The 11,941-nt window shown below is 42.2% G+C and overlaps 1 protein-coding gene across 1 annotated transcript; it reads right to left on the reverse strand.

The window, feature by feature from the left end:
- Positions 1-1,351: 1,351 nt before the first annotated feature.
- On the reverse strand, positions 1,352-11,937 carry Ndufaf7 (NADH:ubiquinone oxidoreductase complex assembly factor 7). The gene is made up of 10 exons (XM_048416196.3): positions 11,834-11,937; positions 11,404-11,567; positions 10,232-10,312; positions 9,237-9,347; positions 7,961-8,174; positions 6,762-6,820; positions 6,209-6,319; positions 3,800-3,943; positions 2,663-2,836; positions 1,352-2,228 (listed from the first exon to the last, which is right to left on the reverse strand). Exons 1-10 carry the CDS (start codon positions 11,868-11,870, stop codon positions 2,013-2,015), a joined length of 1,311 nt encoding a protein of 436 aa, XP_048272153.3. The 5' UTR covers positions 11,871-11,937; the 3' UTR covers positions 1,352-2,012.
- Positions 11,938-11,941: the final 4 nt, after the last annotated feature.

Here is an 11,941-nt window from a genome sequence, read left to right on the forward strand (position 1 = left end):
TTTACTTGGTTGTAATATTTCCCCTGGGTCTGAGTAATAGAGCAGTTTTATAAGTAGAGCTAATGCTAGATGAGCACTGATTGTATTTACCTACCTCCCCCCACAGAGAAAGCCTGTCAAAAAGGCATTTCAATTGTATATTGCATTTGAGGTAATTATCTAGAAGGTTCATTTATTGGAATACAAGTGTGAAGAACAATGATAATTAATTTTTTTCAGTAACTACTCCAGATATTCAACAATTGCAACTACCAGAAGACTTAGAAAAATTTAATGTCTAATATAAAAAATAAATTGCTAGAATTTTATGAGATAGAAGAAATAGAGATGAGATAGAAGGCACTACTAGACTCTTCCCTCTTAGTTATAAAAGCTAAAAACAATTATGTATTTGGAAGAAGTCAACTGTGGGTGTTTCACCTTTTAAATGTTTTAGTCTAGGAATAGAATAGAATAGAATAGAATAGAATAGAATAGAGCAGTTAGGAATGCAGGCCATTCCTAAAACTGTACAGCATCTAAAAACTTAGACAGCAGGGCTGGGACGATGGTTCGGAAGGTAAAGTGTCTGCTGCACAAACAGAAGCGCCTCAGATTGGATCCTCAGCACACGCATAAAGACAGATACCATAGCGTGCCTGCAACCCCAGGGAAGGGCAGGGACAAGTATCTTTGGCCAGATTAAGGAGCTGAGTTCAGAGCCACAGATTCTGCCTCAATATTAAGGTGGAGAGCAATGGAGAGAAAGATGCCCTCTATCAACCTCCACATGTAGTACCCAGAATGTGAGCCCAGGTGCCCACTAGACTGTAGGTGCTGTGGCTGAAGTGTGCATACACCACACACACCAGTTAAACAAAGCCTCGCTCATTCTTGTCTTAATAGACTAAGATACAGAACGGGAACACCATTCTCAGTTAAGCCGCAGGAATAAGTGACACACCACTATATGGCTAATACTGCCAGGCGGTGGTGGCACATGCCTTTAATCCCAGCACGTGGGAGGCAGAGGCAGTGAGTTTGAGGCCAGCTTGGTCTACAAAGTGAGTTCCAAGACAGCCAGGACTATTAGACAGAGATACTCTGTCTTGAAAAAACAAACCAAACAAAAATGGCTAATACTGTTTCCCTCTGACCTTAGAGGGTTGTGCTACCGATAAATACTTCCCAAGAAAACTCATTTACAATATTAATATAAAAGTTCTACGGACCAAAATGATGACAACTTTTTACAGAACTAAAATTTTACATTTATCTGAAAATACAGAATGAACTCGGCTTAGGAAATTATTCCTTGATAGTCAATATTGCTCTTAAACTCTTATTTCAGTACAAATCAGGGCTGCTGCAGTTGTTTTTTACTATGACTTTTATTACTTCTTTAAAATTTTAGTATTAATCTGTACTAAAATCCACAGATTAAGCCTTCTGACACCTCCTTCCCCATCAACTCTTTTGTCCTTCATCCTCTTTCTGCACATGCACGCCACAGAATAGACACTAAGTTACACTAGCATATTCATTTAATTTTCTCCCTCAACAAAACCAGGATGAACACTAGAATCTCTTGCGTCTGGCTTTGTCCATTTACTAAACCTTAGAGATCCTTCTATCAGGATCTATGGCTTTTCCCTCGTAAGAAATAATATCCAGAGCTGTTGACTCAGATCAGATCGCTAGAAATAACCATTTACCTAACTTCCTGTTTCCGACACACCAGCCTGTGCTCGTGTATATTTTTAAAAAGTAAATAGAAATACATCAACTTGCTTCATTAAAAGAAATTTGATATCACAATAAACTACTTCACTAGGTTGCAAACAATTGTACCAAGAGTTAGTTATAACCTTGAACATTCAACCATTTTGATTGTATTTATGTAAAAGAGGCTATTTTGTTGACTGCAAAGAGATAAATAGTTTGAACATTACATTACCTTCAATGTACAAAATGAGTTTCTTTTATTTTGACTTTTAAAGCACACTGAGGTATAAAAAGTCCAAGTTGAACTATCACTGCCAAACAAGTTCATCAAACCCAGCCACAGATGACGTGGGGGTTTTTGACTGCCGGCCATTCCTTTCTTGACTCGCGCCATGAAGTCTCTGATGAGGTAGCAAGGCAAAGAAGTTGAATCTTTCTCCCATCTTCTGAGGGTTCATTAACATATCATACCCCCGAAGTAACTGCTGCTTCACGGATGCCTCATCTGCGTTATCTAAAAGAACCTGGAGGGGGAAAGGTCTTTAACACAGGTCACTGCAGAAAGACTTCCCCGCTGCAGCACTGGAGGGACTGCAGTGCTGCAGTGGAGCAGTGCCCCAGATGTGACCACAGGGTGCTTGTATCTGGAGACACTGTGACCCAAAGGTACACACCTGCATCGTTAGCAGATGTCCCGGGTGATTTGCTCTGTAAGAATATGGAAGTGTCCTTGGAAAAGGAGTTACAAAACTATAAAATTCAGACCCATGAGCATGTTTTTCTTGGGAGCCTCCACCTCATATAGAATATATACATAGCAAGCTGTGCCACATCCCAGCTCTTCTTTCTGCAAAGGCTACACCGGGCTCTGCTCACGACAACAGCATGAAGCTGGTAGAGGTTCCTCTAAATAACGTTTTAAATGAAAGTACTTAATGTTAGTGAGCTAAGCCATTACCTTCAGCCGGACATCAATGCCCATGTTTTTTAAAAATGTCCGTTGCTCTACTGGACCCAGAGAAGCTACTTTTCCCTGGGCCATTCTGCGCAGGTAACTGAAGTCCACGTCCGCTGTCAGGTCGGCTGTTCCAGGAGCAATTAAGACATCATGAAGCTGGTGTCCACAGAAGCCCTTGAGTATAGAGAATAATTTTGACTGTTCTGGTTAATATTTTGAGATTAAAGAAAGGATAGCATACTAACACTTTTTTACATTGTCAATGTTAAAAAGTATGGCCTAAATCTGTGGTCTAAACTCTAGGCAATGACATCCTCTCACTGAACAAGGTGATACATGGAAAACCCAACAGAATATACAAAGTTAGAATGTCTGAAGATGTTGCCCTTAACTTAAAGTTATTTAACATTCCCATTAATGCTGTGGCAAGTTCTGGTCATCAGCACCTAGGCAGTAGTTTACAAAACTTACCGGTCAATCACAGACTCCAAAAACCTGAAAATACAGGTGTGTGCACCATCTAGGCCTGCCCTACCATGATCCTGGAGGGAGGCTAGAGATCATCAGTCTCACCATGTTCTCCCAGCTAAGAATTCCCAACAATAATGGAGCTAGAAACAAAGAACCATTCATCTAGAAATTGAGTAACAGCCTTCAGGTCAACATATTCCTATGAAAGAATATTCAACATATTTAAACGGATTGTCATAGTTAAAGAACATTTAGAAAGAGTGTTTAGGAAGGATAAAAAAATACATGGATAGAAAAACATGTTAAAATAGTTTGATTGCAATGTCTAGGTTAAATGTGCAAAGCTTTTGTTTTTTTTGTTTTGTGTGTGTGTTTGTGTGTGTGTGTATGTGTGTTAATGAAAGCAGGGCTGAAACATTAATATGAAGAAAATCTTTCCCAAAATTTGTATTATTCCAATGTTTCCTGGGCTCTATGCATATCCAGGTTCTACACTAAGGAAGAATGACTGTAAGATTCAGATTATGGGTAATTGTACCAGCATAATTAATATTCTAAAATGAACACAACTAAGTCAGACACCATAAAGACCAAGCTAAGGCAGCCTTCGGTGAACTCAGGCCAGCAGTGAAGCGGTGCTCAAGCGTGCCCCTGTGTGATACGTACTCGGAAGGTGTCTGTCTTGGTTCCATCGTGACCGTAGTCAGCAATCAGGGCAGCGCCTCCAGTGAGTGCAATGCGCTGAGCCAGCTCCTGTATGATGATCCCAGCTTCGGGGCAGACTTCTACATGGTCCCTTTTCTCATCGTGCTGGGGAGGGGATCACAGTGTGTCACTTGAGAGAACTGGTTTTCACTGTCCACAAGTTGAACATTTCTTAGTTATAATGAACTCAACGCAAATATGGTCTAGACAGTGTTTCGCATGACATCCCTTCATTATACAGAACATGGTTCTTTTCATGTTGGACATTAAGTTTGTAGACATTTCAATATTTTTATTTATTTATTTATTTATTTATTTATTTATTTATTTTGGTTTTTTGAGATAGGGGTTCTCTGTAGCTTTGGAGCCTGTCCTGGAACTAGCTCTTGTAGACCAGGCTGGCCTTGAACTCACTGCCTCCCAGGTGCTGGGATTAAAGGCACATGCCACCACCACCCTATATTTTATATATTTTTTAAAAGGCATATGTACTCTGAACCTTCCACATAGTCAAATGCAGTATCATTTTATTAAAATAGCATTTCCCTATATTAGTATATGAAAACATAGTTCATTGGATTGTATATGTGCGGAGAGGCCAGCTAACACTAATAGGGACTGAAAAGATACTTTCAAAAGTACCACTTAGGGGCCGGGCAGCAGTGGCCCACACCTTTAATCCCAGCACTCAGGAGGCAGAAACTGGTGAATCTCTGTGAGTTCAAGGCCAGCCTGGTCTATAAGAGCTAGTTCCAGGATAGGCTCCAAAGCTACAGAGAAACCCTGTCTGGAAAGAAAAAAAAAAAAAAGTACCACTTATAAAAATCCGACTAAATCAGATTGCGCAACTATGTTGCCTTCTGTGAAGGCAGAAAGCATTCCAGTGGTTTCCTGCATCTACAAGCATCACTTTATGAACTTGACAGTCTTGTGAAATTATGTTAGCATCTTCACTATGGAAGCCCACCATCCTTTACTCCCTGTGACACCTGAAAACAAAGTCATCTACAGTGATGTCTCTGCTTGTGATGGGGCAGGCACAAGAGATGTCCAGTCACAGACTTAGGGTCAGACCCTAGCAATTCCTGCTGCTCCATGGATGACAAGATTTCTGTCTGTTCTGATAAACAGCTCTGGGTCTATAGTGGGGATTCAGTAAAATAAACGTTTAGCCCTAATGATATTAGATAAGCCAGTGTAGCTACAAAAATCACAAAGCCAGCCTCTTGAGAAGACATCTGCCAGCAGGCCTCGGGTCACCTGCTGACACCCATAGCTCCTCAGACTGATCTGCACCCCTGGCACCCTATGGCCCATTTAGGTGCAAGGAGATCCCAACCCTTGCTAAGTGAGTGCTAGTCAAGAACTGCGAAAGACGACTGCCAGGGGCAGTGACTTCAGGGAGGAGGCGGCACTTTGTGGCCTTATAAATAGGTTTGCCATTCAGGCAGAATTGCACAGAACAGGAAAAACTGCCCACAAGTGTTTGGTCTGGTGCTATAACTTATACTTTGTGAAAAAGCAAGTAGGTATGTTTTTAAAAACTTGTTTTTAAAACTGAAAACTGGGAAATTCTTAAGAGCAAGAAACATTTTTCTGGGGTAGAGAAGCGGGAATAAAAAGGCACTGTGAAGCGCAGATATTCCTGAGGCTAACACGCTGTTTGGGGACCTTTAAACACAGCCCTGGGGCTGGAGGGATGGCTCAGCAGATAAGAGCACTGGGTGTTCTTCCAGAGAACCTTGGTTTGATTCCCAGCATCCACATGGAAGCTAACAACCACCTTTAATTCCAGTTTCAGGGGAACCGACACCCTCACACAGACATGCAGGGGGAACACCAATATATAAAATAAAACCATTTTTAAAAAGTTCCGCACAGTTCAAAGATAGAAAGCTCTGGGAATCTTTCCTTAGGGGCAGCAGAAAGCAGTCGTTAATCTCTCCACAGTGTGGGATCAAAGGTGGGTGGGGGTTCACGTGTGACCAAACGGCTGTGCTCCTGCCCAGTGATGAAAGGAAATGTACCTACTGAGAACATACAGAGCAGAACACGATGCTCAGTCAATCAGCTGGCCTATAGCACACTGCCTTCAGATAAACAGGCAGATAGACAGTGGGTCACATGGCAGCGTGTGTCTTCAGAGGCACTTTGGCTGAGTAAACGCCCCGTCTTCCTCCACAGCAGTGAGACGCCACACAGAGACAACTTCAGCCCATCCTCCTGACTCGAGGTCTGGGCTGTCGCTGTGACTGTACTACAAAGCACCTCACGTGCTGCCAGTACTCCGGAGCACTGGGAAGAAGTTAAAATACCAGGAAAACAGGCCAGACTACTCTGCAGCGACAAAAGAAAAACTCAGATTCATACTTGTATGAAGGCTTCTGCTGGGGTTGCACAAGGCGCCAGGACGAACCTCAGCTTATCAGAAACCCGTGGGTCGATATCAACAAGCACTTCTCTCCATCCTTGTGGTGTTTTCTAAACAAAACATAAAAATAAATATTTGCAAGCTCTTAAAACATCATGTCCTGAAGAAGCCGTAACAAGAAGAGCTCTAGAAAGCAAGCGGCACGGGGCTGCTCAGGAAGGCAACCTCCATATGAGCAAGCGAGCGATCCATTACATGAGACACTCTCGGCCTCAGCAGTCGCCATAGATGACACTGAAAGACTTGCCCAAATAAACCTCAGTGACACGTCACTCACCACTGAATGTCCTCCTATGTCTTCATCCCAAACTAAGAATTCAGAGTAATTTTCCCAGGAGAATAAAGATTCTGGGTGCTATTTCATTTTTAGTTCTCAGTCATTCATAGTCATGAAAATCCCACCTAATACTGACTTGAGCAAGCAGTGGACAAGCACTATCAGTTCACTGGCATGGCCTTAGTTAACCCTACACACAACTTTTCCATCAATACCTGAAACTTATGCACGGGAAGAACATCGAAAAACTCATGTGCGAGATAAAAGCTGTATCCTGTTTAAAAATACAAGAAAAATTAATGATTCAGCATTTCAAAACAATTCTAATGAACATTAACCATAAAAAAGAAAGTGTCCAATTCTTCAGCACTGGAGCCTGGGATGTCCCTATACGATCCTCTATGGCGGTGGTTCTCAGCCTTTCTAAGACTGTGGCCCTTTAATACAGTTCCTTGTGATATGGTGATCCCCAATCACAAAATTATTTTCTTTGTTATTTTGTAACTGTAATTTTGATACTGTTATGAATCATAATGTAAATGTCTGATATGCAGGATATCTGACATGTAACCCCTGTGAAAGGGTCGGTCAACCCCTAAGGGGTCAGGACCCAGAGGTTTCCACATAATGACCTGAGAACCGAAATACCCCATGGTCCGCTAACTCTTCATCACTAACTTCCTAAAAACAATGAGACTCAAATGTGCTAGTGGGAAAGGAATGTGAGCTTCATATAGTATCTGAGAAAGCTAAGGCCAGAAACAGCTTTTAGTGTCTTGCTGGAGAGCTTACCTCCTTACTAGCTGCCAAAGACTAGACTAGCACAGGGCATCTTACCCCTACACCTTGCTTGCCTTTGGGAAAGTAAAGGTTTCTCAAGAGATTAATGACGAAACCCATCTACTATCTCTTTCTTCAGCCTGCTGCTTTGGGCATTTTATCATCAGTACCATCCTAGCTAAAGGGAACTACTGCAAAGTACAGAGATTTTATATTTTTATTTGGTTTGCTTCCTATAAAACGATACGAGGGTTGGAGAGATGGCTCAAAGGTTAAGAGCACTGCCTGCCCTTCCAGAGGTCCTGAATTCAATTCCCAGCAGCCACATGGTAGCCCACAACCATCTGTAATAAGATCTGGCGCCCTCTCCTGGCCTGCCAGGATACATGCAGGCAGACACTGTATACATAATAAATAAATAAATCTTTTATTAAAAAGATATGAAATACACGGCTCCTTAATGCTCAGCAATCTTCTATTATAATGTCCTGTGCTAGAAAAGGAAAAATCAGCTATTCACTTTAAAGGAGGGACTTGGAAGCACTAACTGTTAGACTGCAGTGAATCACTGTTGGCCATCTCGGCTGCGAGGGGTCCTGAGCAACACTCTGCCTTAAGTCCATGTGGAGCATACCTTTAGGGACATCCTTCAGATCCCGGTACCAGGAGACTGGAATCCCAGACTTGCTGACACCTTTCATGTACACCAGGGAGTCAGCATCTCTCTCCAAGGGGAGCTTCTCCTCCGTCAGTGTCAGTGCTTGAATCTCACTTAACTTTTGGCTCACCTCTACGAGGTGGATTGAAATGTCACAGTTTTTTAGCACAGACCCAAGCTGACTGAACACCTAAGACAAAAAGAGGACACTGTCTTAGTTTCTGTCCTATCACATGACAATAGCCAAGACTACTTAGAAAAGACAGCATTAGCTGGGGGCTTGACTACCGAGGGTGAATCCACGACCACTACAGTGGGCAGCAGGGCAGCAGGCAGGCAGACGTGATACTGGAATGGTGGCTTTCATCTTATCCACAGGCTGGAGGCAGAGACTGAGAATGCGCATGGTGGGGGCTTTGGAAACCTCAAACCCACCGCCAAGTGACACACCTGCTCTAACAAGGCCACCTCCTTATCTTCCAGAACAGTTCTGCCAACTAGTGACAAAGCATTCAAATATATGAGCCTATGGGGGCCAACGCACCACACATGGGCAAACACAATGTGTCAAGTAGACGAATTTCTGACTGCTCACCACAAACATTTATTATATCACGAGAGTATTCGCTGTTAGAGATGTAACCCTGACCCATCATTCTCCAGCAACATTATTAGAACCATACCTTAGCGTTAATAAACATCATTTATATATAAAATAAACTGTACAACATGGCTTCTTAATAACAATTTACTATTAAAAATTAAAAGATTTAGTAACCCCACAATGTTTACGATCAGAAACTTTTTAAATGTCCAAGGAAATAAAATGTCTGGGGACATGATGAAACTATCCTCAGAACTAAATTAAATGCACTGGTTACTTGACTGATCCTGAGATTAAAAAATATTTTCAATTTTCCCTTTGCTACAAAACAGTCTTTTTTACTATTGTAAACATACAGGGGAAAAAAGAAAATATACACATCTTATCCACCTTCTAGCAACACAGTATCGAAGGCATAAATGACATCATCCAACCATTTTATATTTTTAGCCTATATAACACCCCTCAATTTTATAAGCTTACAGACAAGAATAAGTATGAACCATTACTCTGGCACTGTATTTTAGTTGACAAATATAAGATTTAGCAAGAAGGACTGAAAACCAAGAAGATCAGTGAAAATCCCAAATTCAGTCAAAAACAGAAAGATGAATCTACATGACTTAGAGATAGTCTTTTACTACCTACCCTCAAAATATCTCCAGTGAGGGTACCCCGGCCTGGGCCCAGCTCCACCAGCTGGAAAGTTGTACTTTTTCCAGAGCTCATCCATTCACTAACGAACCATATCCCTAGGAGCTATAACGAGAAAAAAAATTAGAGAGTCACAGCATAAAATTCTACATAAATACATATTTTATACAAAAAGCAAAACATTTGCCAATAATTCTATGCATGGTATTAGACAGATATAGATATATACAGATACACAGTAATTCTATGCATGGTATTAGACAGGCATAGATATATACAGATACACACACAGGAGCTTCCCGGGATTGCCTGGGCGCTCACAGCAGAGGAAGCCTACTCTAGGAGCAAATGTTGTTAGGTCATCTCCTACAAAAGGCTTCACAGCGCAGAGAAGCAGTCACTTACAGAAAGGTAACAGCGTTTGAAAACCAAAGGACACAGGAACACCAATATCATTTCTTCCTGCTCTCATGATTGGCATTATTACACTACCCTTAGCTGTAATTAATGTCTCTCAGGCCTAGATTTCACTTCTCTTTATGCACAATTTCCTATTTTTAAGTCATCAAAGGTACTTGGGGGGAAACAAATGAACCATGGTTTTGTTACTTACAGGGAGACCCCTGTAGGCAGGAAGTGCTAGTGATCATTGTGGGTTTGGTTTTTGGTTTTGGATTTGTTTTGCTCTCTCCTTTTCCAATCTCATATTTTTTATGGTTCTCCTCAAACTTTTTCTATCTTCCTTCATATTTTTCCATTTCTTTTTTTACATATGAAGTCTGGGTTTCCCAAATGTCCTCTCCATCATTCCCTCTAAAAGTGTTAAATATCTGATGAAACACGCACACACACACACACACACACACACACACACACACACACACACACACACACATGCCCATAAAACACTGTTACAGACTAGCAGAGCCTGGTCTGTTCTCAGTGTTTACGGCATTCATTCCTTTTACGGTCTACACGTTGGGCATTACCTCCCCAAAGATCTGACTTATTTCAGGTGAGGTTATGAAGTCTCCTTTTTCTCCTAGCATATCGTGATGCACATAATAGCCCTGGGTAAGAAGAGAAAATGGAAAAGATTAATTTTCAAATAAGGCTTTCAAAACTACTCCTCCAAAATGTTATGTAATACATACAGTGGCATAACTATTTACCAACGAAGTTATCTCTTCTGAAATAACCAAGAGAAAGACAGAGTCTTTACCCAAGTTTTACATGGTAGTGGTCATTTTGCAAAACTCATAGAAAAGCAATCACTCCTCAAGAAGGGCTGGAGCCATGCAATGTTCGTCTCTATCGTCCCTGCCCTCTCCCCGACCCCACAGTTCAACAGGGGAAGACTAATCACCTCTGCAGCCTCCTCTCCTAAGTTAGTCTTGCCTCTGTTTCATGTGAAAATCTGTGTGTGTATGTGTGTGTGAGAGAGAGAGAAAGTGAGAAAGAAAGAGAGAGAGAGAGAGAGAGAGAGAGAGATCCATCCAATTATATACCAGTGACTTAGGTACTTTTTATATAATTAATGTATCTCAATTTTTTAAAAAAAAAAAAGAAAGTGGGCTTTAAAAAATAAAACTGGCCTTGCTTGTCTACTTCCATGCCAATGCAGTCTCATTTCTTCCCTAAAGGGAAGACTAAAAGTCCTCCTGGCATCCTTATCAGTTCAGTCTACTCACATACAACTCCACTGACTGCATACCCAAAACTAAATCCAGTGGGTTTTTTTATACGTCTATAGTTACTTTGATTAAGTCTAATTATTTGAGAAGACCATGTCTTACTATCTTCATATCATAAGTTTAGCCATAACACTTAACTTTCAAGAAAGACTCACTTGTAGCCTAGAATTTTGACCTAAAATCCCAGCACTCAGAAGAGAAAACAGAAAAGATTCCACCACCACCACCCAGCACAGTTAGAAAATCATCTTTCCTTTAACTCATGAAATTCCACCACATTCTGTCACACCTAACCACTGCAGAAATTTGCCCTGACCTCTTTATTGGCGCTGCCCTTGAATTAACGCAGCCTGATCAACTGACTACATCCCAAGGACTTCGGAGATTGCTCATCCTCTGCCAGCTCTCGGGACCTCCGGGTTCCTGTGTCTACACACCCTTCGTGGCTCGCGCTCCCCTGTTTTTACCTTGGCTGGGTTGGTCAAAACCTCCTTCATGTACTCTGCCACAGTGATGGGACCTGTAGACTTTATTTTATACATAAGATGCCGCAGCATCGGCGTCACCTGGTGGCTTTCTGCCGGCTCATTCCCGGAGCTGAAGAATTTCCCTCTCCAAATACAGGGAATGCCTGAAAAGCACGGTTAAGCACCCGCATGAGAAATCTCCGTTTCATTTACACGCGCAAACTTGCAAGAGCTTGCAAGGCAGCCTGTTTGTTACTAACGTCGCCCCAATGTCAGAACCCTATGCACGGAGCCCACGACTACCCCACCACCAAGCCTCTCCGTGGACCGCCTTCCGGCACCAGCTCCGGGCCCAGAAAACAACCGAGGAACCAAGGAGCCGCGACACGCGGTTTCCATGGAAACAGAAGTCTGCAGCGAGGACTCTTACCCGCACGGGCCACTCCACGTCTCACCAAAGCATTCATCCCCAATCACGTCGGGGCCAAGCTCCGCCCTGGGGGCGGAGAGGAAGGGTATTTCCTGACACGCCCACTGA

This window comes from Myodes glareolus, chromosome 6 (genome assembly GCF_982192425.1).
Source record: "Myodes glareolus chromosome 6, mMyoGla1.1, whole genome shotgun sequence".
NCBI classification, from domain to species: Eukaryota; Metazoa; Chordata; class Mammalia; order Rodentia; family Cricetidae; genus Myodes; species Myodes glareolus.